Raw genomic sequence first — 22,197 nt, 5'->3', positions numbered from 1 at the left:
TGTCCTGCTGTGCTCTGTGCTATGCAGCCTCACCTTGAGAACAATGTGCAGGTTAGGGCATTGCAGTAAGAAAACATAAAACTACAGGAGAACATCCAAACGAGGGCTACAAAGACGATGAAGGGTCTGGAGGGCAAAGTGTATGAGGAGCAGCTGAGGTCCCTTGGTCTGTTCAGCCCAGAGCAGAGGAACTGAGGGGAGGCCTGATGGCGGCTGCTCTGTGTGACAGTGACAGGGCTGAGGGAACAGCGTGGAGCTGTGTCAGGGGAGGGGCAGGTTAGAGAGTAGGAAGCTGTTTCTGATGGAATTCTAGAAGGGTCTCCAAAATATTGTTAAATTTCTGGTTAGTCCTGTGTGGAGCCAGGAGTTAGACTCAATGATCCTTGTGGGTCCCTTCCAACTTGAGATACTCTATGATTATTATTTAGTAATATTTAGTATTCTGGATAAAATGGGAATAGCAAAGAGAACTGTTCTCATGTACATACAGAAAAAGTACAGAATGTGTAAATTTTATGATATTTTGCTAAAGCAAGCAACAACACAGAAACAAACAAACAAAGAAGACCACAAACAAAACCCCACTTCAATTCACTACTTTAAAACTCTTATTTTTGTGTAGTCTCCCCTTTGGTTTCACCTAATTGCAGTTGTACAAATTGTTACGCAATTTCTTAATTCTGGTAAGCAGTTATTCAAGTTTCTCTGTGGAACAAAGCAGCAACAGACAGGATAACTGCTTGCATGAGATTCTCTGCACTATACAGATTTTGCTGTAAAACAAAGGATATGGAGATGATAATCCTAAATCTGCCTTGTACTTCTTGTTCTTAAGTGATCAGGCTGAGGAAATACCTGGCCTGAATTGCTTTAGTAATACCACGCAGAAGGAGTTTCATTCCCTTAGACACGTGGCAAGTAGCTGGACTCTCCTCAAAGAACAGGCACTGCCTGGATGTTTGCCTATGTTGTGCTTGAGTAGAGTAAAAGATTTGCTACCAATAGAATTAACACGTGAAATAATAATATGTGAAAAATTTTAGTTGGGACAAATGATTTAGCTAGGTAGTAGAGAGCTTAGAGCTGCTTCTTTGTAGTTGTGGCCCAAGTCTTTGTATACGTACAGAGCTGAAGAAACTCATTTTCTAATACAACTCTCTTACCAACAGCTTCAATAAGTCTCCTCTGCTGAGCTTCAGCTCCTCCTGGCTGAAATCTTATGTCTTTCAGTACAGACATATGCACAGAACTAACTCACTTAATTCAATAACTACTCTTCTAAAGACATTATAAACCACAGCTGTTCACGCCTATGAGAACTAACTCCCCTGTAATGCCGGTATCCACCACAGCATCTCGCTTTAAAGTTTCCCAGAACTGCTGGAGCTTGACAGCGAAGCTTTTTAAATTCTTATGCTTTTGACATTTATTTCAACTCGCCAGAAGATAGCAGCACGGAGGGAAGAACGGAGGGAGGCGCATCCCTCAGACACCGCGTGCCCCCATCGGATCGCACCACTGCTTCAGCACAGAGCTCTCACCAAAAGCCCCTACAGAAACACGAACAGGCTTTGCGTCCTACCCTGCTCACACACGTTAACTGAACGGCGCAGGTACAGACCACGGGAAATCTCGAGGCCGAATCCAGCATCAGGATTTTTAAGCTTTCCAGCTGTATGTACTTTCCCCGTGGCAAACCGCCAGAGCAGCAGCGATGCACTCTGCCCTCAGAAGAAGCACCGCGCCGAAGCTGACAGGACCCACATCCCTCCCTCGCGCCACCTTGCTCTCGCGAGAAGAAAAACCCCGCGAGAGCGCGGCGGTGGGAGGGATGAGGGCTCACGAGAGCCAGCCGGAGGAGAAGGGAAGGAAGATCTCGCGAGAGCGAGGCGGTGCGCCCGGCTCCGGGCATGCGGGTGAGGAAGGCGGCCTGGCGCGCGATTGGCGGGGCGCGGCTTCCTCTCGTCGCCGGCCTCGCGCATGCGCCGCGCTCCGCCGGGCCGTGTCCCCGGTGCGTGTGTATGCGTGTGTCAGCCGCGGGCAGCGCTCCCGGCCGGCGGCCACACGGCGCCCGAGAACCGCCGCGCAGGGTAAGCGGGCTCGGGGCCAGCGCAGGGCCGCGTGCCGCTCCGGACGCATCGCCGAGAGGCGGCCCGGCTTCGGCCTGACCCCGCCGCCCGGCCGGGGAGCGGGTGCGTGCGGGAGGAGAAGGAGGAGGAGGAGGAGGCGGAGGCGGAGGCGGCGGCCCGCGGGCGGCCTAACCCCGCGCAGCGCGGTCTGGAGCCGGGCGAGGCCGCGGCGGCCCGGGATGGAGTGAGGCGGAGGAGGCCTCCCAGGAGACACTTCCGCGTTGCGGGAGGGCCCCGCCGCCCCGCCGGCCGGCCTGCGACCCGGCCCCGGGCTCCCATGTGAGGCGGGCGGCGGGCGGGCGCCGGAGGCAGCAGCAAGCTAGCGAGGCTCGGCGGGCGGCCCGGGGCGGGCGCGGCGCCGCGTCTCCATGGCGCCCTGAAGGCGGCGGCGGCGGCGGCGGCGGAGTCCCTAGGCCGCGTCCTCGTCCTCGGCCGCGAGTGATCTCGATGCCGAGCACCTCGGAGGCGGCGGCCGGCGGGAGTGGGGGAAGCCGGGGCTGGGGGAGCGGCGGCGGCGCGGCGGCAGAGGCGGCCGCCGAGAAGAAGCGGCTGCATCACCGGAGACGGAAGCGCTTCGCGGCCCAGCCGCAGCCTCCCCCCCCGCCGCCGGCCCCGCACCCGCTGCTCTTCCCGCTCCTGCAGCCGCCCCTCCTGCAGCCCCCGCTCCTGCAGCCGCCGCTGCCGCCACAGTCCCTGCTCTTCCTGGCGGCCACCGGCGCCTCCTCCTGCTGCGGGGACGGGGGGGAGCGAAAGCGGCCGCGGGGCAAGCGGCGCTCGGGATCCCGGCACAAGCGGCGGCGGGGCCGCGGCGGAGGCGGCGGCGGCGGCGGGACCCAGGAGGCGGAGAAGCGGCGCGGTAGCGGGGGGCTGAGCACGCTGGTGGAGGAGTACGACGACGTGAGCTCCCAGTCCGAGGGGCTGGTGGGCGGCGGCGCGGCCGGCGGCGGAGCGGGCAGCGGCGCGGGGAGCCCGGCCTCGTCCCCGGGCGGCGGCGGAGGCGGGAGTCAGCGGCTGCGGGGCGAGGCGGAGAGGAGTGGGCGATCCCGCCGGGAGCATCGCAGCGGCAGCGGCCGCTCGAAGGAGCGGCACCGGGAGCACCGGCGGCGGGGGGAGGAGAAGGCGCAGCAGGAGGGGGCGGCGGCGGGCCGCGGGGGGAGCGAGGCCGCCTCGTCCTCCTCCTCCAAGTCCCGCAGCCGCCACAACCACGCCGGGGGCCAGGACCGGGAGGGACTCAAGAGCGGCGGCGACGGCCGCAGGAAGGGCTCCCTTGCCTCGCCCGGTAGCGGCAGGAAAGAGCGGGAGAGTAAAGCGCACCGCAGCCGGACTAAAGCGGCCAAAGAGCCGCCGTCGGCTTACAAGGACCCGCCGAAGGCCTACCGTGACGACAAGCCCGAGCCCAAGGCTTACCGGCGGCAGCGTTCGTCCCCCAGCCCTGGCCGGGATGACAGTCCACCGCTGCATCGCTCCTCGCAGAGCCTGCGGAGCCGCAAGTCGCTGAGCCCCGCGGGCGGCCGCTCGCCCCTCAGCCCCTACAGCCGCCGCCGATCCCCCAGCTACAGCCGGCACAGCTCCTACGAGCGCGGCGGAGATGTGTCGCCCAGTCCCTACAGCAGCTGGCGGCGGTCGCGGAGCCCCTACAGCCCCGTTATCCGGTGAGTGCGGGCTGCGGGAGGGGGGAAGAGAAGGGGGCGGTGGGTGGAGGAGAGGGTCCTGGACCGTGCGGGTCAGCAGGTGTCTGGTGACAAAAGCCCTGCTGCTGCTTCTGGGCTTAGAGAAAGGGGGTAAGTGGAGAATCCTCCTGCCCAGGCCTGGAGAGAAAGGAGATGCGGGCAGCACTTCTCTCCTGCGGCTGTTTCATGTGTCGGGAAGGCCACGTAGCTGGCAAGAACACTTTCTAAATACTGAGGGCTCTGTACTTTTTCCAATGTGAATGACAGTGGAAATACTTCTCAGAGAACAAGTTTTCCGAAGGACTGGTTTGATGTTTTAAATATTAAGAAATACGGGTATTCTCAGGTACATGCTTGTGTATTTTCTCTTCCAGGGTACAGGTTGTATCAAATGTTCACCAGCATATTCATAATCTAAAAAGAAACCAAGCTGGTGGGTAATTCCTGTTGCTAGTATTTCTTGATTTAGGATTTTTTTTTTTTTTTTTAGGGGTTTACACAAAGATTTAGTCTTTGTTTCACTAGGAGAAGAAGCCAGTGTCAAACTGTAGATAAACTGATTTCCCACTGTGTTATTCAGTGTGGGCTTGCAAATCATCCTCTTTGTGCAAACTTAGATTGCGAAGGTCAGTCTTGCTGTGACTTCGTGTTTTATGTAGAGAAGAAATGAGTGCTTTACCTCTATAATCACACGCGAGCAACACCACAGCATTAAAGCATTGCAAAATATTTTCACTTACTGAAATCCACTTACTGAATTTGGAGCATTTAGTTAGCATGTACTTATCACTGAAGACTTGCATTTCTCATATTGGAATTGTACTCTTGCCACATTGTGTATAACTTTATTTCAATTCACATCTGAAGTTAGCTTTTTAAATGTATCGAGTGATATGTTGGCAAGTGTTTTGTTTGCACCGCATTACCCGGAAGGTTGTCTGAGAACCATTCTCTGATGTTTCTAACGAGCACCTTGTGTCAGCTACCATTGAGATGTCCAGTGAAGATGCTGAAGCCATTGCTGTGTTTTGGTGGCTGTTGGTAGGGCATCCTGTCTGAGGCGTGTGTCAAATGCTGTTGAAAGAGTGAAGTAACAGCACTATGCCCTAACGTATCCTGGGCAGAACAAAGGTGCTCTTGGAATGAAGCAGAAACAGAAAACCAATCATTTTAAGGTACAGTTGTATGGAAAAGTTTTGTTAACAATAGATTGTTTCAAGCAGAAAGCACTGTGAGTGCTCAGAAAAGGAGCACGTTGTTGTTCTGTGAGAGCCTGTTCCAAGTAGTTAAGGATTCTTTTTTCAGGATGATTTGCGTAGTAGAATAGCAGGAACGTTTCTGGAATATCTTTATCTAAATGTTCTAGAAAAACAGTGTTTTCTGTCAATACTGATGTCTTGGAATGAGAAAGCTATTGATGATAGAGCTGCATGCAGTAGGCTTGTGCTTATGAGCAGCTGTATTAGGCAGCTTAACAGTCGAGTTAGTTTGAGAACCTTCCGAATGTGCTGGCTGGTAATAGAAGGTACAGGAGGTCTTGTAGGATAGTTACAGGGGAGATCTGTAGGAGTGTTTTGTTTACTTGGTTCTGTTGGTATTGGGCCTGTGGTTTGAAGCATGACAGCTTGTTTCCTGATTCTTGTGTTGCCTTTCTTCTAAGTGTATAAATCTTACTTGAGTTGCAGACCTGTTTCCAGGAGTTAGCTTTGTGACTTCATTCCTTCCTTCCTCCAGTTAAACTTCAATTTGCATCCTGTCTTTTATCTGCGCACAGATTAATTGTTATGTTAACTACTGCACGTGGTCAGATTTACTTGGGAGAGGCTGGAATGGCTGAGTGGAAGAGGAGGTTGCTCTGCAGAGAATATGAAGTTAGTCTGCTCAAACGTGGCATTAGTAATAATAATAAAAAAGACATTTTCACAGAAAAAGAAAGAAACTCGAGAAGAGTGAAGATAACCTTTGTTATATTTGCCTGTTGTGAAGAAATGCGAGTTGGTGTTTTCTTCACTTCGTTATGTGCACTCTGGTTGTCAGGAAAGGTGGAAGACAGCTGTATTGCTGTGTTAGCCATTCAGAGCTGTCATGCTTGTTTTTGTTGCTTGACTGTATGATATTGTGCTCAATGTGCTGGAAACTGTTGCTGTGTTGTTTAGATATCAATATAGCACCCGAAGTCTGGATAGAATATAGTGATTTCATGAAGGCAGCAGCTTCTTAGAGCACCTGTCTTGATCCAGGTGATTTAAAAATGAAATTCTGGGGTTGCATCTATCTGTGATGTCAGAATAGTAACAACTGTGTATGTTCCTTTGCATTCCAGTCTGTGAGTCTTTTTGTATTTCATGTATGAATCTTCAGCAGCGTTTTATTACTTATCTCTCTATTTTAGTATGTAGAAGGTGAGAAAGAAGTAATTCCAGCAAGGTTGGTCAGCTCCTGTCTGGAGTCCTGATTTTTTTTCGTCTGTATCTGAGCTGCTTAGGGAGGAAGTTCTGATAAACAGTAGGAGAGAAACAAGTGAAGTCAGCTTCACTCATATGAATTCCTGGTTTTCTCAAGCAGCAGTAACAGCATAATTATGTGAGTTGTGAATTACAGAAGTCGCTGACTAGTATCTCTCATTGTAGATGCCTGGAGATTGCTTCTGCTCAGAAGCAAAGACAAAAATACATGTTTTATGCTTGGAAAATTGTTTGAATGGTAGACTAATTGCTTTTGCCATTATAATTGCAGTAAACATTTATATTTTGTGCACACTGATTGCTTGAGCTATTTTCACTTCATGGAGAAAACTTCACTTGCTGTTTGTGGATCTGTATTATGTTTCTTTGTACATTGTAACATGCACTTGTTCTTAAGTGCGTGCACACTTTTGGTAATGAGAATCCTTCGATATTACAAAAAGCATGAGGAAGTTATTTCTCTACTGATAAATGGACTCTTATCTTTGTAGGACTTAGAAAATAATCAAAAAGAAACAAAACAAACAAAAAACTCAGCCCAAACCAAACAACAAAAATCCACCGTAAATGACAAAATAAGGAGAGCCTTTTGGAAACGAGCTTAGGATGAAATTGTGGGGAGTGATGCTTTTCTTCATTTCAGTCAGATCATATGCTATGTGATCACACATTTAATTCGGTTAGCTGTATATATGAGTAATTGCATTTTCCAAATTTGGATACACCTACCCATCTGCCTGGATGGAAGTAAGTAGGTGAGGCACTACTAGCATAGTAATACGGCGTGGTGTGTGGATGTCGCTTATAGGAAAGGAAAAATACACCATTTCTTTCCTTACTTGAACTCTGAAGCCATCCCTTTTTTTTTCTGTGGTAGCTAATGTAGCACTGAGGCTCTGTGAAATACAGATCGCTTCTGTGCAAAAGCAAAACCAGCACAGGGAAAATGGTAAAATATTTGTTGAGCGAGTAACAGCAATTCTACTTCATGCAGAATCCATGGTTTCATACGCCATGTAAAAAAAGCTTTGCAAGCAGTGATCTCAATGCTTTTGGATTTAAAGCGTTTTCAGATGTTTTGTCTTTTCTTTGGGGAAAGATTTTCTTTATAAAACTTTCACTCTTGTTCAGTAAAACTGTATTTTGGAAAACATTGGAAGTAAAGCTGTGTTTTCACTGTTGGAATAGCTAATTCTTCCAGCATGTTTGAGACTTGTTACCTGGCTGTGGATTTGACCTTTTGTGCGAAAGATGTTTTGCTGATTTGCTTTTACCTTGATGATGTGCCTTTCAGTTTCCTTGTTGATCTGTTTTGTTTTGTTTTTCCTTATTGTGGGAATTATTTAAAAAATGAACCTTGTAATGTGTTTATAATACAAAATTTGAGTTGGCATTGTTTTTTGCTGATTGATTTCTTTGTATGCAGAGTTTCCATCTGAGAGCACAGGGCTATAAAGCAGATTTAAGAAACAAAACATGTTTAGAATTTTTCAATGTTCTTACACTGTATGTATTGCAAACCCTTTTACAGATTTCTGGTTTGAAATGGTTAAGCAAGTTATGTAGTCTTCGTGTACAAAGCAGAATAAGATGTTGGTTGCAGGGCTGCTTAGAATATAAGGCTGAACTAAGAGCTTGAGAAAATAAAGAGATGTAAGATATTAAGGGGGAGCACCAATACTGTTAGGTGGAGAAGAGAAGGCTGCAAGGAGAGCTCATGGTGGCCTTCCAGTGCTTGAAGGGAGCGGATAAACAGGAGGGAATGGCTGTTTGTGAGGGTGACAGGACAAGGGGAATGGTTTTAAAGTGAGACAGAGGAGGTTTAGGTTGGATATGAGGAGGAAGTTTTTCATCAGAGGGTGGTGAGGCACTGGAACAGGTTGCCCAAGGAGGCTGTGGATGCCCCATCCCTGCAGGCATTCAAGGCCAGGCTGGATGTGGCTCTGGGCAGCCTGGGCTGCTGGTTGGTGACCCTGCACACAGCAGGGGGTTGGAACTGGATGAGCATTGTGGTCCTTTTCAACCCAGGCCATTCCATGATTTGCCTGCTGTTGCAACATGAAATAGCTGTACTACCAGCTGTAATGTTTTGTCGAGGAGGTTTATGTTACTGAATGATTATAAATGTCTTGGAAGATGTGTGGTGAAGTCAACGGATTAAATTTAGGTTTCCCCTCTCGAATACACCTTACCATGAACTGGAAGATGGCAGTGCCTGCTCCTTAATGCAGCTCACTGGTTGTTGATGGCAGATCGTGGCTGCGGAGGGTGTTTTAGCCCCGGTTGGCTCTATTTGCCTTCTCAGTATTCAGCTCTATATTCTGATGAATCCCTTTGTGTTCTGTCTTGTCTAAAACTATAGGACATAGGACAAGAATCAGTTTCATTGTTTCACTCTGTAGGCCTGATATGTTTGGGTAAAGTATTGTTTGTGCTTAGGTAACACATCTGGCTGCTGGCGCGTTTCATGTAGCCTACGCAGTTAAGAAGAGAGGTTTTCAAGTTTACAAACAGGAGAAGATAACACGTGGCTGTTCTGATTTGTTAATAAAATGTAGTTCTTTTTTTGATAAATACATGAGAGTGGAATGGGGAACAGAGAAGAAATCCAGATCCAAAGAAATGTAACACTGTGTTTAATTGCTAGAAAGAGGAACGTTGTGACAGTTTCAAAACTTGCAACTAATAACACTTAGATATTTTGAGTGTTTTTATACAGTGAACAAGAGTTGTGTTGAGCAACAACTGTTTTTTTTCTTGGTGGAAGAGAAGTGTACTTTCTTTTTGTCTTCTGAGATACACAGGAAAGCAGTGCCAAGTTCTGCTTTGGGATGAATTCCTTACTAGTGCTTTCTTCCTTTGTTTTATTTCATACGCCTATTCTCTGTATGATTTTTAGGTAACGTCTTGAAAATTTCTTTCTGGTTTCATATTTTAGCTAGACATAATATTATGCAATTACTGCAATTTTCCCTCTGCAGCTAATGAGGTTGTGCTCCTGGTCTCCTTTGTTGCTGTCTCCAGGGGAAGAAAAAAGCAGCTGTATGTAAAGAACTTCTTTTAATGCAGGGTAGTCCTACTGTTACTTATAGTTTTTAGGCAAATCAGTTTTCTTTTCCTTTTTTTTTTTTTTTCCTCTGTATATAAGAAATACCGAAACGTGTAGATGGTTCAGAAGTGGTTTTATGGGGGTGAGTTTGGCAGTTCCTCTCTCCAGGGATGTACATCTGTGTGGGGTGCATTCACAGTGCTTGTAGAAAGCTGCTGATGGATAAGCACAACACAAGTACCTGTAAATGGGGCAAAACTTAGGGGTGCTCTGCTGGCAGATGCCAGTGCTTTCACTGGCTGGGTTAGCTATGACTCTTACCTTCAGTTTGGTTCCTAATCTCTGCAGATTTGGGTGAGAAAATCTGGGTTGCTTCGTTGGGTTTGTTGGTTGTTTGCAACACAATTCCTAGTCTTCATAGCCACTGTCCTTTTGTTCTTGGTTACCATGTTAAAAACAAACCGTGCTAACTAACAACGAAACAATTGGTGGCAAATGTCAGATGAGGCATTTGATTATGCATGTGTGTATGCTTGTGTGTTTAAGTCCGGTGGAATATACAGAGAATACTGTGTAGTTCAGGTGCATCTCCTGCTGTTTTCCCAAGGTCCCGGCCAAATGTTAGTGTCTTGTTAAAACGGCAGGCAGTAGCTATGGTGTGAGCCTGGTGCTGTGGTGCTGGGGCTTTGTCATTTATTTGAAACGAGTGTTAGCTCTGAACAGCGTGAGTTGACTGGCCCTGTGTATAGGGTGGCATTTCACCATTCTCAGAGTTCTGTGTGAGCTTGTGAGAGAAAGCTTGTAAACATCCATAGCTTTGTTTTTGTGGCATTTAGAAGGTGGGAACTTGCATGTAAGTTTTGTCTAGACTGGGAGGTTTTCTTGGGACTTTGGAACTAATGCTGATGAAAGAAAATGGTAGTTAAATATTTGAAAAGATCACTGAACTTAGGGAAACAGCACTTTTGTTATGGACTCAGGTCACACTGAAATTAATGCCTCCTATTTATTTCTGTGAAAACCACAACAGATACAAAGAGCACGGCAACGCTTGATAGAACACAGTAGAACAAACTCTTAGCTATAAAACACTGTTTTTCAATGTAGTCACCATCATTAGTCAGTTTGCACAGATCAGCTGATTGAAATGCTCTTCATCTCATGGTGTAACAGCTGTGCATGGCAAATGAGATTTGTCTTTCACTTTGCCATTACCATTGCTGAAGCACACTGCTTACCACCTCACTGTGTTCAGATCTGCTGTGTGGTCCCCATAAATGTTCAGCAAGAGTCAATGAATGTCAGTGGATGCTTTTTTTTTCCAAATGGAGAAATTCAGAGACACACCTTTGCTTCCACGTCAGATACCATTTGGTCAGACTGTCCCTCTGCCGCCACTGTTGCACTACAACAAAATGGAACAGAATAGTGGTGGGGAGGTTCAGTCACTAGTGCCATGCAATCAGCATCTGCCTCTGATGTCATGGGCCAGCATAATAAAGTAGGAGGCATTACTTTCAGAGCAGCTCTTGTAACTTGAATTACTAGTGCTCTGACAGAGCTGTCTTTTACTTGTGGTTCCTTCTGTTCAGCTGAAGTTATTTGTGTTTCCTATAACTCTTGCCTGGTGGACAAGGTACAGCAAGATGTTGTGACAAAGGTCTTTGGGATGCCAGTGGAAGAGTTGGTTTATTATTAGCTTGGGAATGCATTCTGTAATGCAACTTGAACATCTCTTGCTGATATAAATAATGAAAAACTCAGATTAAAGCAGTGTAGTCAGCTTGTTGCATAACCATAGTTTTGATCTGATACCGAGGGCTGCATAATACAGTGGAACCGAATCCTGAATGTTTGAGTGCCTGTGTTTCTGCTCCTTTCCCTATGGATATAGTTCTGACATGACAAAGTTATGCCATTTGAGGTGTCATACCTGGGCGGGGGAACTTAGTGGGTATTTGTTGTTGTTGTTGGTTTTTCTGACTTGTGTGAGCAGCTTTCAGAGCTTATGTAAATCCTTGTTCATGTTCTCAGCTCTTTGCTGGTGTTGATAAAATATGCACCTCAAGCCACTGTCGATGCTTAGCTTGCCTATATGTCTCTTTTTGAAGGCAGTATATAGATTTACTGGCTCTTCCTTAGCAAAGTGTTGGTAGCTGACCAGATGAGTGTTTCTGGTTACTGTAATTCAAACAGATTTTCTGATTTCGTCCTTGGTAGTGATATGAATGAACTTATTTTATTTTGAGCTAATGAACTGGAACGGCCTTGTGATCAGACATGCAGTCTCAGGAACTGTAGTGTTTTAAGCTGCTGCTTCTGTTTTCAAGCGAATGTGGAATTCAACCTGTTCCTTTTGTTGACACGGATTTCTTTCTTCACGTTGGGCACCTTTCTAAATAAAATAACAAAAAGCATAGGAAAGAAAAAGGCTTGATACCCTAGGACGTGTTTTATGGTTAAAAATTGAATACAACTGAGGCTTGCAGATTGCAGTGGGTTCTTTGAAGGTGGGAGTGGCGTTGTACAGGTAATGGACCAAGTTAGAGATAGCTAATCCAGGAATGAGGTGTGCAAGCAGGTGTTTTCCTAGGCAGGTCAGTGACATTCTGGAAAATGATGCATCAGTGTGAGGGGTCAGTTTAGGACTCATAATGCTTATTAGCTTGTACTTGATGCTGGAGACATGGAATTATACTGATTCTATTTCCAGTGCAGATCTGCAGGCAGGATCCCTCCTTGAGATATCTCCTCAGAAAGGGAGATAAATGTGACAAGTGCTCTGGCCTTGCAGTCTGTGATGTGTTTTATTGTCTGCATAATCTCAGCCCCTTCTTATAATGACTTGTTGTTACAGAACTTCACCTATTTTTTTTAATTTATTTTTTTGGTTTTTTTTCCCCAGTTTGGGAAAAAATAGAAAAAAAAAATTAGAAAATGTTTTAAGTCCAAAATACAGGATGGAATTAGTTGGACCTGCAAAGTGACAATGAGAAGAATAACTACGGTGGCATTTCATAGTGGAGCAGAAATGCACTTCCAGGGGATTTTTTCTGAATAATACTGTTTTCATTTGGCTTTTGGTGGACATAGACATTAATATCTCTTCACCAAATTGTGATTTAACTGACAAGACTCAAGTAGTGATTTAGTATTAAGGGGCAGAGGGGAAGCAAAGTAATCAGTTACCCCAAATCCAAGTGCTACTTAGTGCATTCTTTTGCTAAAATCATTTTTCTCCCTTCTTTTTACTAACCCCCAAATTGAAATTGTAGTTGAAAATTCACAGAATTGAATTCTCAATATTTTACTTTCATTTCCTTTCATTTTACTTTAGTCTTATTACTTCATAGTGCTTCATAGTTACTTCGCAATTTTGCACCACCAGAAAATCCTGTAAGGTACCTTCTTGGCACAGAATTTTACTGTGTTTATTTCCAGGCTTTGTCTTCTCATGAGGTTTGAACTTTTAATGGTCTCTTGTAGCCATTTGATTCAATAACAGTTTTACCTGCTGAATGTGAAGCTTGTGATGCAGTATTCAGTGTGTTCTCCTACACGTTGGTTTGGAGTCTCCTGCACAATCTTGATTGGTTTGAGGAAAGTCTATTTTTAATAACGCAGGAAAAAAGTGTGTACACATGGGAAGTAACAAATACTGCCCATAACATAATAATGGTTTTATTCTGCATTAAGTATTTCTTCAGTTGAAGGGTTGTTATGTGATTTTAAGTTGATAATTAAAACTGCATTGATTATTCTTGAAATTAAATTTGACACAGTGGCGATTAGGCCTGACCACAATGATTGTGATTGGCTTTATTTTTATTTGCCTTAAACTTTGGGAAACTTCTACACGTTGATGCTATCTTTTGAACTGTGAAGTTTCTAGCTCCCCAGACAGTTCATTATTTTCACTACTCATTACATTTTACATTGTCTAGCGCATGGATTTTTTTTTTTTCTTGACTTAATTTCATTCTCCTCTGCAAGTGATGTGCCCAGGAAAAATAGATTTCTACCAGTCCTGAATCAAGATCATACTTGTAAATATTGTGAATTTGCTATTTTTTGTATTGTCCAATGAATTAAATTTTAGATGTTTGTTGTGGCAATAGACTTCACTAGTTGTTCTCATGCCCTGTGTCTCAGTTTCTTTCATTTGTTTTTTAATGAAGAATTGAATCAAAATTACTAGGAAATGAATGAACAATTTCATTAGATTGTATTTTTGTACAGCTGAAGTTTGCTTCTTAATTGTTAAGGTTCTTTCCCTCCTTCCCTGCCTGCATTCTGGTTTGTTTCTTTGCTAAGATTTTGTAGACAACTTCGATATTTTTTTTCCCTCTGTCTCATAGGCGTTTTTATCTGACTTATCTGATGTGGATGTGGCGTATTGCTACTTGTAGGTAATCAATTACCTTCAGTAGGTAAATAAATACGGAGTACGTTACTTCTGGAGAGGCAGGGGGAATGTACCTTTAAATTTTGGGAAAGGAAAGCTAAGGCTTATTGTTTTTTAGCTAGCAGCATTGCAACCTTTAGCATTCCAGTTGTTTTTTAACATTTTTATGGCAGTTGTAAAAGTGAAACAATTTATTTTTTTACAGTTCAGTGTTGTGTTTAGAAGCTTCTTGTGATGCTACAACGTGAATTTCATTATGCTAAATTCTGGTTGTGTAGGCAGCTGAATTTTTCTGTAATACTGCAGATACTAGATGCGTTGGCACACGAAACATAGCATCAAGTTTTCTTTAAAGGAGAATTACCATTTCTGAAAGGAGAATACCATTTCTGGTATGCAGTGAGGAAGCACGTTTGTCCTATGGGTGCATACAGTTGTATTTTGCAGTGCCTTACTGGGAGAAGCTGTATTTAAGAAAGCTTTAGTGTTTTCTAACAACCTGTTTAGATGTAGAATCTTGATTATTGCGTATTCCAAATAATTTTGGCAGGGCACTGCCTTTTCTGTTTTGTGGCTTTTTTTATTCTATAAACATGGTGAGAATGGTTGGTTTAAAAGAGAGTGAAACTGCACAACTTTTTACCTGAGTAAATATTTACTGTTTTTGAAACAGGCGGTCAGCAAAATCTCGAAGCAGAAGTCCATATTCATCAAGGCACTCAAGATCTCGTAGCAGACACAGGTTGTCCAGGTCGAGAAGTCGTCATTCAAGTATTTCTCCTAGCACATTAACTCTGAAGAGTAGCCTGGCTGCTGAGCTGAACAAAAACAAAAAAGCAAGAGCAGCTGAGGCAGCTAAAGCCAGTGCAAAAGCTTCCAACACTTCAACGCCGACGAAGGGAAACACTGACACTGCTGCAAGCGCACCTCAATTGAACAATGTAAAGGACCTGAAGAAAGTAAAAATTGAGCATACACCTTCTCCTACGAGCAGCGTAACTGTGAAGAATGACAAGGCAAAAGCAAAGGTCTCACTTCCAGAAACTAAAGGAGAAAATAATCTGATCGCAGACAAAAGTACTAAACAGAAAGCTACAGCGGTAAAAGAGGACAAAGCAACTGTTGTAAAACAGCAACCGGTCACTGTAAAAGAGAAAACCAAACCGAGCACACCGAGCGTAGTAACAAAGGAGAAGGAGAGAATTGTTGCACTACCAGCCTCCACACTGCCACCCTTGCCTTTGCCTCCCACGCTGCCTGAAGATAACGAAACTGATAGGTGAGTTGTGATGTAAATTTGCTTTTTGGGGATTGTCTCTTGGTTTTATTTATTTATTTCTGCTTTGGAAAACTAATGGTAACCAAGGCATGTCCAGCCTGTGGGCTGCACGCTACCTGGCACAGCTCACCATGCAGCTTACCCGCTGCTGCTGCACTCAGCCTGCCTAGGCCAGCTGTCACTCAGCACCAACAAAACATTGGTGTGCTCTTAACTCTATCTGGCCTGAAAGCAAGGCACAAGAAGGATGCAGTACAGGGTTAACTCAAGTTACAGCAAGTAGTTGTATGCAGTTTGATACACTGGCTAAACACTATTCTGTGAACAGCAGAATATATGCAGCTATCCTTTCTGTTATGATAAGGGAATTTGAAAATAAATTTCAAGGTTGCTTAAAAAAAAAGAAATGATCGTTTCTTTGGTACACTTGCATCTTCATTTGTGATCAGTATAAGTGTGTGACCTGCAGCTTTTCAGATGAAATGTGGGGAGTTGCACTCGGACATTAAACTGAAAACTTTCATCGTGTGTCTCTACTGAACTTTTATAAGCCCTGTTTTAGCAAGAGAGCAGTACCCCTCACTTCATGGTCATGCCTTGTTCATCTGATTGCTTTTCATTTGTGAACAACTGTTTTCAAGGGTAAAGCACAGGAATAATAAAACTTCATCAAAAATGTTTGATGAGCACCTTGAGAACTCACTGAGAGCTGCAGCCACTGCCACCAAACCAGACTGAGGCATTAATTTCACAGAAACGAGGCCCAATATCCCACTAGTTTATGATTTTGTTCCTTTCCTTTTTTTGTTTTAACAAAAGAAAAAATATATGTATACATGCTAACTATATTGTATAATTTATGGAGGCTGCTCCATAAGTAGTGCTTCCTAATTTACTATGTTGGCCCACAATGTCAGAGGCAGATGTTGGTATGACAGAGTAGGGATTGAAGCTTCCTGCCAATATTCCATTACATTTTGTTGCCCTGTGAGGAATGGCATTAGTGGGGCAGTCTGACCAAGTCTGGCATGAAGTTTGCCTGAAGCAGAGGCATTGTTGAATTCATCCACATGGGGGAAAAATGGCAACCACTTGCTTTCATCAACTCTTGCTGAACGTTTATGGAAACCTAACAGTGAATGTGAGCACGGTGAGGTGGTGGTGAGTGGTGCGTTTCAGCAGTGGCGACAGCAACAGTGGGTCACCTCCACTGGTGCAGGTGTTTGTAAGCTTGATATGCAGGCTTTTGTTCATCACTGATGAATATACATTGCTAATGGTGGTGAATATGTCAAACAGTAGTGTTTTGTAGCTGAGAATTTGTTCTATCATCTGCTGTATCTGTGCTTATTGTATCGATTGTAGTTTCCATGGAAATAAATAGGAGGCGTTACTTTCAGAGCAGCCTACATATATGTGGCCCAAGACAATTCCTCTTCACTCAGTGTGACCAAGGCAAGTCAAAAGGTTGAATGCCCTCTTTGCTAGATCAGGAGCACCCATGGGGTTAGTCTATTTGCTAGATCAGGCTGATGTAATTTGTTCTTGCTCCTTGGTTGCTTAAGGTGGTGATTATGAGTAAAGGGGAATGCAATGTTAAAAGTAATTTATCTGAGATGTATTGTAGAAGGAATCTTTCAATAAACTACACTAAAGAGATTACTTAAAATTGTAGATGGATAAGAACTTTGGGGATAATGCACATACGTAATTTTCAAGATCTCGAGTTCATTGCAAATGTAGGCATAGTTCTGGGGAAAAGATTAATTCAGTAACAGTATCTGAAAATCTTTCAGTAAGTTGGAATTTGACTTTAATTTTTATAGATCTCTTATTTTCAGTTAATTCATTTTGCAGATCACTATTATTTTAAGTATGTGTAACTGAGGTGTGATGTTCATAACTTTTAATCTGTGCTGACTTTTGAAGTGCTAGAGATTGGTCTGTAGCAAGGAAACTTGGGTCTGTACCCGAAGTGTAATCTGAATTTAGGCTGTGCTAAGTTTCTTTTTGGTCCAAACAGAATACTTGCTGTGATATGAATTGGAAAATGACGCTACTGAGCTGTCACTTATTATTTTTCTTTTGGTTTTGGTAGTGTGAGAAAAGTTGCTTTTGGTGTTACTCTTATTACTGGTCTTGTGCTATCCGAGAGATCAACTTCTCACAAGTAAAACCAAATTTCTTAGTACTGAATTAATAACTGATTTAGGTGTGATACATCTTTGTAAGAAATAAAAACTGTAAAAGAGAAATTCCAAACCTTTTAAACATTCATATATTTTGTATCTGTGAAAGTAATGTTTTCTCTTGCACTTGGAAAATTGCACTATTTAATTAGTGCAAGTTGTTACAACTAGTGGTGTAAATGTTTCTATTAGCGATTCAATGCAGTGTTACCTGTAAGAACACACAGGGCTTGGTGAGTCAGTATTACTTAATGAGATGGTAGATTTCTTTTTGAGCAGTAAAAGAGAATGTTCAGCACTCTAGCAAATGCCATTCCAGTTATCCAGAATCACACCTGTGTGGTGAATGTACAGTTGCATTTGACTTTGACAGAGCCATCCTCCATGGGTAAACAGGATTACTGACACCTATCTGAGGGATATCCACTGTTTTAACAGGCTTTGTTTGCAGGGTTAAATGTGATAAAATGATATGTGATTCTATCCTGAAGCTGTCTCATCACTTCTCATTATGAGTATTTTTTAATTTAATGTCTGTTTTAAGTATACCTAAACAGTTCTACTAGCACTGGGCTCATTTCCTTAAAAAAAACAAACAAACAAAAAATAACCAAACAACGAAACAAAAGACAAAAAAACCCCGACGTAATACTTGCAAACAAACTGCATCAGAAAGATTAGTGACAGGAAATAGAATGTCTTTTATGCTTCACTTTGTTTCACTTTTGGGATGTGACCGTAATCATTCTGATGTGAAGTCTGTAACAAGTCAGGTTAAACCATGAGTCATTAGAGGAAAATGATCTGTGTTTTTTGGGAGGAAGAAGGACCAAGGTTCAGATGTATTCAGTTACTGTAGGAAATTGTGCCAGCTCAGAAGGCTTGGTACTGCGCAGAACTTGCTTACTCCTAATGTAGTGTCAGTTGACGTTCAGTAGGAATCTGGTAAAATCACAAACAGGCACCCTAAAGAAATAGTGCTGCTGGGAAACTAATGACAAGGTTAGCTGAAAGAGAAGACTGTTCTGGTAGCCAGCAGTGTGTGATTTAGCAAACCTGAAAAGTGGCTGCTCTTGGCTGCCTCTATTTTCACGTACTGCTTTTGAAACTTGTTTCAGAACTTCTCATATATTGTACTTCCACTAATACTGAAAGTTTGAGGGCGAAATTGTGAGAGAAATGCAAATACTTGAACTTCAAAATTGAGGTCTTCATTATGATAACTACTTGCTGTGTTCATGCTAACATGAACAGAACGATGAGGGCAGTACATGCTTCCTCGAGGTGCCTCTTTGAATTGTGGCAGTGGCAGCTTCATAGGTGGTCTAAGATTCTTGAGGGTTCTGATTTTGTAGTGAAGGGACAGGCATAGTCAAAATGCTGGAATGCTTTATTAAATGTATAAAATTTGCTGATTGCAGTGAATTTATGAACGAACGTGTGCGTTCTCCATGATGGAAGATAGCAAGGTCTTTCCATTTATAGAAGTTCCTACTTTATCTGTGCAACTGGGTAGATAGAAAGTTGCAGGAAAAACACCTTTCCAGAAGAGTTTTTTTGAGAGGGATGTTGAGAATGGAACAGTGATGATTTTTGCAGATGTCGCTACCTTGGCAAATGTACACTGAGAGCATGACAAAAGATTTTCTTTATGCAATGATGGAAAAAACTTGATGAGAGAGTACTATCTGAGAGTCCTATCAGGAAGAAAGCCATGTCATTATTTAAGCAACAATCATGGGTTTACTTGTTATATTATATCTGCCAAAATGCAGCTGAAGGAAGAAGTTGGACAAAACAGAATCATGAGTTTTAAGAAAAAAAAATTATCTTGCAGGAAGCATTGCATGTTCAGAATTTACCCACTAGACTGTGAAGAGCATCTCTAGAATAAAAATACATTGCTGTGTATTCGGGGGGTTCTTCTCAAGACAGACTGTCACTGTCCCCTAAAAAAAAAAGTTAATCATTTAAAATAATAAATAAAAATGCCAGTTACCCATGGCAGAAGAAATCAATTTTCCACTTGATTTGTATTCTGATAACTAGAAACACATGGAAACTGGAGTGTGTCTGCAAATCTGTGAGTTTGGAATCTGCAAGTAGCGTGGTATGGACTGCCTTTCAGTGCTTTGCAGTAGCTGTAACCATGAAGTTAGTTTTCTCTGATGATCAAAACTGAAGTGAATTAGATTAGAATAATCTTTTATACGTGGTGTCAGTCAGACTAAGTGCTATACTTGTGATATCTGGCGGCACCTGATCTCTAAATAATACTAGTCTGGGCCCTAAGTGTTTGGGGCGGGATAGAAGGAGGGAAGAGGAGTAGTTGAGATGAATAGCAGAAGCCTAACCTGAAGCCCAGGTAGGTTTGTTCTGGCTGGTGAGGCTTGCTATAGAGTTATAGAATTCCTTAGGTTGGAAAAGACCTTAATGATCATCAAGTCCAACCACAGCCCATCTATACTGCTCTAACTCTAACAACCCTCTGCTAAATCATGTCCGTGAGCACTGCGTACAAACGGTTCTTAAACACATCCAGGGATGGTGACTCAACCACCTCTCTGGGGAGCCTATTCCAGTGCTTAACAGCCCTTTCTGTAAAGAAGTTTTTCCTGAGATCCAACCTAAACTGGTGCAACTTGAGGCCATTTCCCCTCATCCTGTCAACTGTCACCAGTGAGAAGAGACCAACCCCACTAAGCACCTTACAGATACTGGAAGAGAGCCCCCAGACTGAACAGCCCCAGTTCCTTCAGTCTCTCCTCATAGGCCGTATTCTCCAAGCCTTTCCCCAGCCTTGTTGCCCTTCTTTGCACCTGCTCCAGCACCTCCATGTCCTTATTGCATTGAAGTGCCCAAAACTGAGCACAGCACTCAAGGTGAGGCCTCACCAGTGCTGAGTGCAGGGCAGGATGACTTCCCTGGTCCTGCTCACCACAGCACTCCTGATCCAAGCCAGGATACCATTGGCCTTCTTGGCCACCTGGGCACACTGCTGGCTCATGTTCAGCCCACTGTCCATCACTACACCAAGGTCCCTTTCCATCAGGCAGCTTTCCAGCCACTCCTCCCCAAGCCTGCAGGGTTGCCTGGGGTTGTTGTGACCAAAATGCAGGACCTGACACTTGGCCCTATTGAAACCCATACAGTAACCTTGGCCCATCGATGCAGTCTGTCCAGGTCCCTCTGCAGTGCTTTTCTCCCCTCTGGCAGATCAGCTCTTCCTCCCAGCTTGGTGTTGTCTGCAAACTTACTGAGGGTGCACTCAATCCCTCATCAAGATGGTTAATAAAGATGTTAAATAGAAACAGCCCCAGTACCGAGCCCTGGGGGACACTGCTTGTGACTGATTGCCAACTGCATTTAACTCCACTGACCACAACTCCTTGGGCCCAGCCAGTGTTTCACCCAGCAAAGCGTCTGCCCATCCAAACCGTGGGCAGCCAGCTTCTCCATAAGGATGCTGTGGGGGGACAGTGTGAAAGGTTTTCATCAAAGTCCAGGTAGACCACATTGACAGCCTTGCCTTCATTCACTAAGCGGGTCACCTTGTCATAGGACGAAACGAGGTTGGTTAAACAGGATCTACCATTCATGAACCCATGCTGACTGGGCCTGTTCCCCTGGTTGACCTTTAATTGATCCATGATGGCTCCTGTTACAATTGGAAAGATAAACACAGCAGAAAGGCAATAGAGGAGTGCAACAGCAAAGGGGCTAGCATGGATGGAATGATCTTACAAAGGACGAGTGCTCACACACCTGTGAAGATCTAGGGGCACAGGAAAGACTCCATGAGTGAGGGAACTCCAATCAGAGATCTTTCCACAGGACAGTCAGCCCTTAAATGGGGTCTAAGAGAGGTGGAGCCAGGTTCCACCCCTTCTGGTTGCACAGCTGAATTGCCTTCACCTGTGTTCCCATGGCTGGCGGGAGTTCTTTCCTGAGGTGCTCATTCAGTGGTTTAGGCCATGACTCAACATTACCTACAGCTCCCGAGATTATCCATTCCATATCCTTCCTGGCACCAAGGTGAGACTGATAGGTCTGTAGCTAGCAGGATCATCTTTATGGCCCCTTGAAGATGGGCAATGTCATCCAGCATCAGCTTTCGTCAGAAATATGACATCTTACCATCTGATGTCGTTTTCTGCAGAATTTTGATCATCAGCTGTGCATTCGTCTGAGCTGTTTGCAACTCATTTGTAAAGCTTAAATTGAGTTTCTGTCAATTCTGGGAGCAATATTAGTGTATCAGCAGCTTAGAATGTACTAACAACAACAACAAAAAGAATTCCAGTAAGTTTTTTTTTTTGTTTTAATACCTGTGTTCAATGTCCGAGCAAAATTGTTTCTTTTTTAGTAGCTTGAGAGAGAATATTACAGTGAAGTCAGTTAAAGAAACAGAGAAGAAACTTCGCCATCTGCTTGCAGACTTGCCACTTCCACCTGAGTTGCCGGGAGGAGCTGAGTTAGGCAAAAGTCCTGAAGAAAAGAAACCAACAGTTCAGTTACACAGCAAGAGGAGACCAAAGTATGTTTATTACTTTTTTTTTTTTTTAATTTATTTTAAAGTCTGTCATGGGAGCAGAAGTGAGAATAGTTTCCTAAAAATGTATTCTGTTTGAAGTATTTCTGCTTTTTTGTAACAGCTTCCTTCATACTACATAGTCTTAAATCAGACTGCATCGTTTGTAGTAGTAGCTGCTGGTTAGTGGTAGTAAGGTTGTTATCTAATAATGTCTCATGAATATTTAGTGTTGAATTACTTTTATCCTTGTATATGTTAGCTGCATTTTTAAAAGAGCTGTATTCTTTAAAATCCTTGTTTTCTAGAATATGTGGACCACGACATGGTGAAACAAAAGAAAAAGAAATAGACTGGGGAAAACGCTGTGTGGATAAATTTGATATCATTGGTATTATTGGTGAAGGCACTTATGGACAAGTTTACAAAGCCAGGGATAAAGACACAGGTAGGTTAAAAAAAGTGAACTTACTCCTGCAA

General features: G+C 43.9%; 1 protein-coding gene across 1 annotated transcript in view; it reads left to right on the top strand.

Annotated features, from left to right (window-relative positions):
* The first annotated feature begins 2,576 nt into the window (after window positions 1–2,576).
* CDK13 (cyclin dependent kinase 13) overlaps window positions 2,577–22,197 on the top strand; it is a 53,846-nt gene continuing 34,225 nt past the window's right edge. The window contains exons 1-4 of the mRNA XM_042834208.1: window positions 2,577–3,781; window positions 14,392–14,997; window positions 21,553–21,723; window positions 22,026–22,165. Of these exons, the coding sequence (XP_042690142.1) occupies window positions 2,577–3,781; window positions 14,392–14,997; window positions 21,553–21,723; window positions 22,026–22,165 (2,122 nt within the window). The remainder of the gene's footprint in view (window positions 3,782–14,391; window positions 14,998–21,552; window positions 21,724–22,025; window positions 22,166–22,197) is intronic.

This window comes from Centrocercus urophasianus, unplaced genomic scaffold (assembly GCF_019232065.1).
Source record: "Centrocercus urophasianus isolate 14NV4802_14NV808 unplaced genomic scaffold, USGS_Curo_1.0 seq_44, whole genome shotgun sequence".
NCBI classification, from domain to species: Eukaryota; Metazoa; Chordata; class Aves; order Galliformes; family Phasianidae; genus Centrocercus; species Centrocercus urophasianus.
The sequence above is the reverse complement of the archived record's forward strand: the minus strand, read 5'-3'. Positions and strand labels throughout refer to the sequence as shown.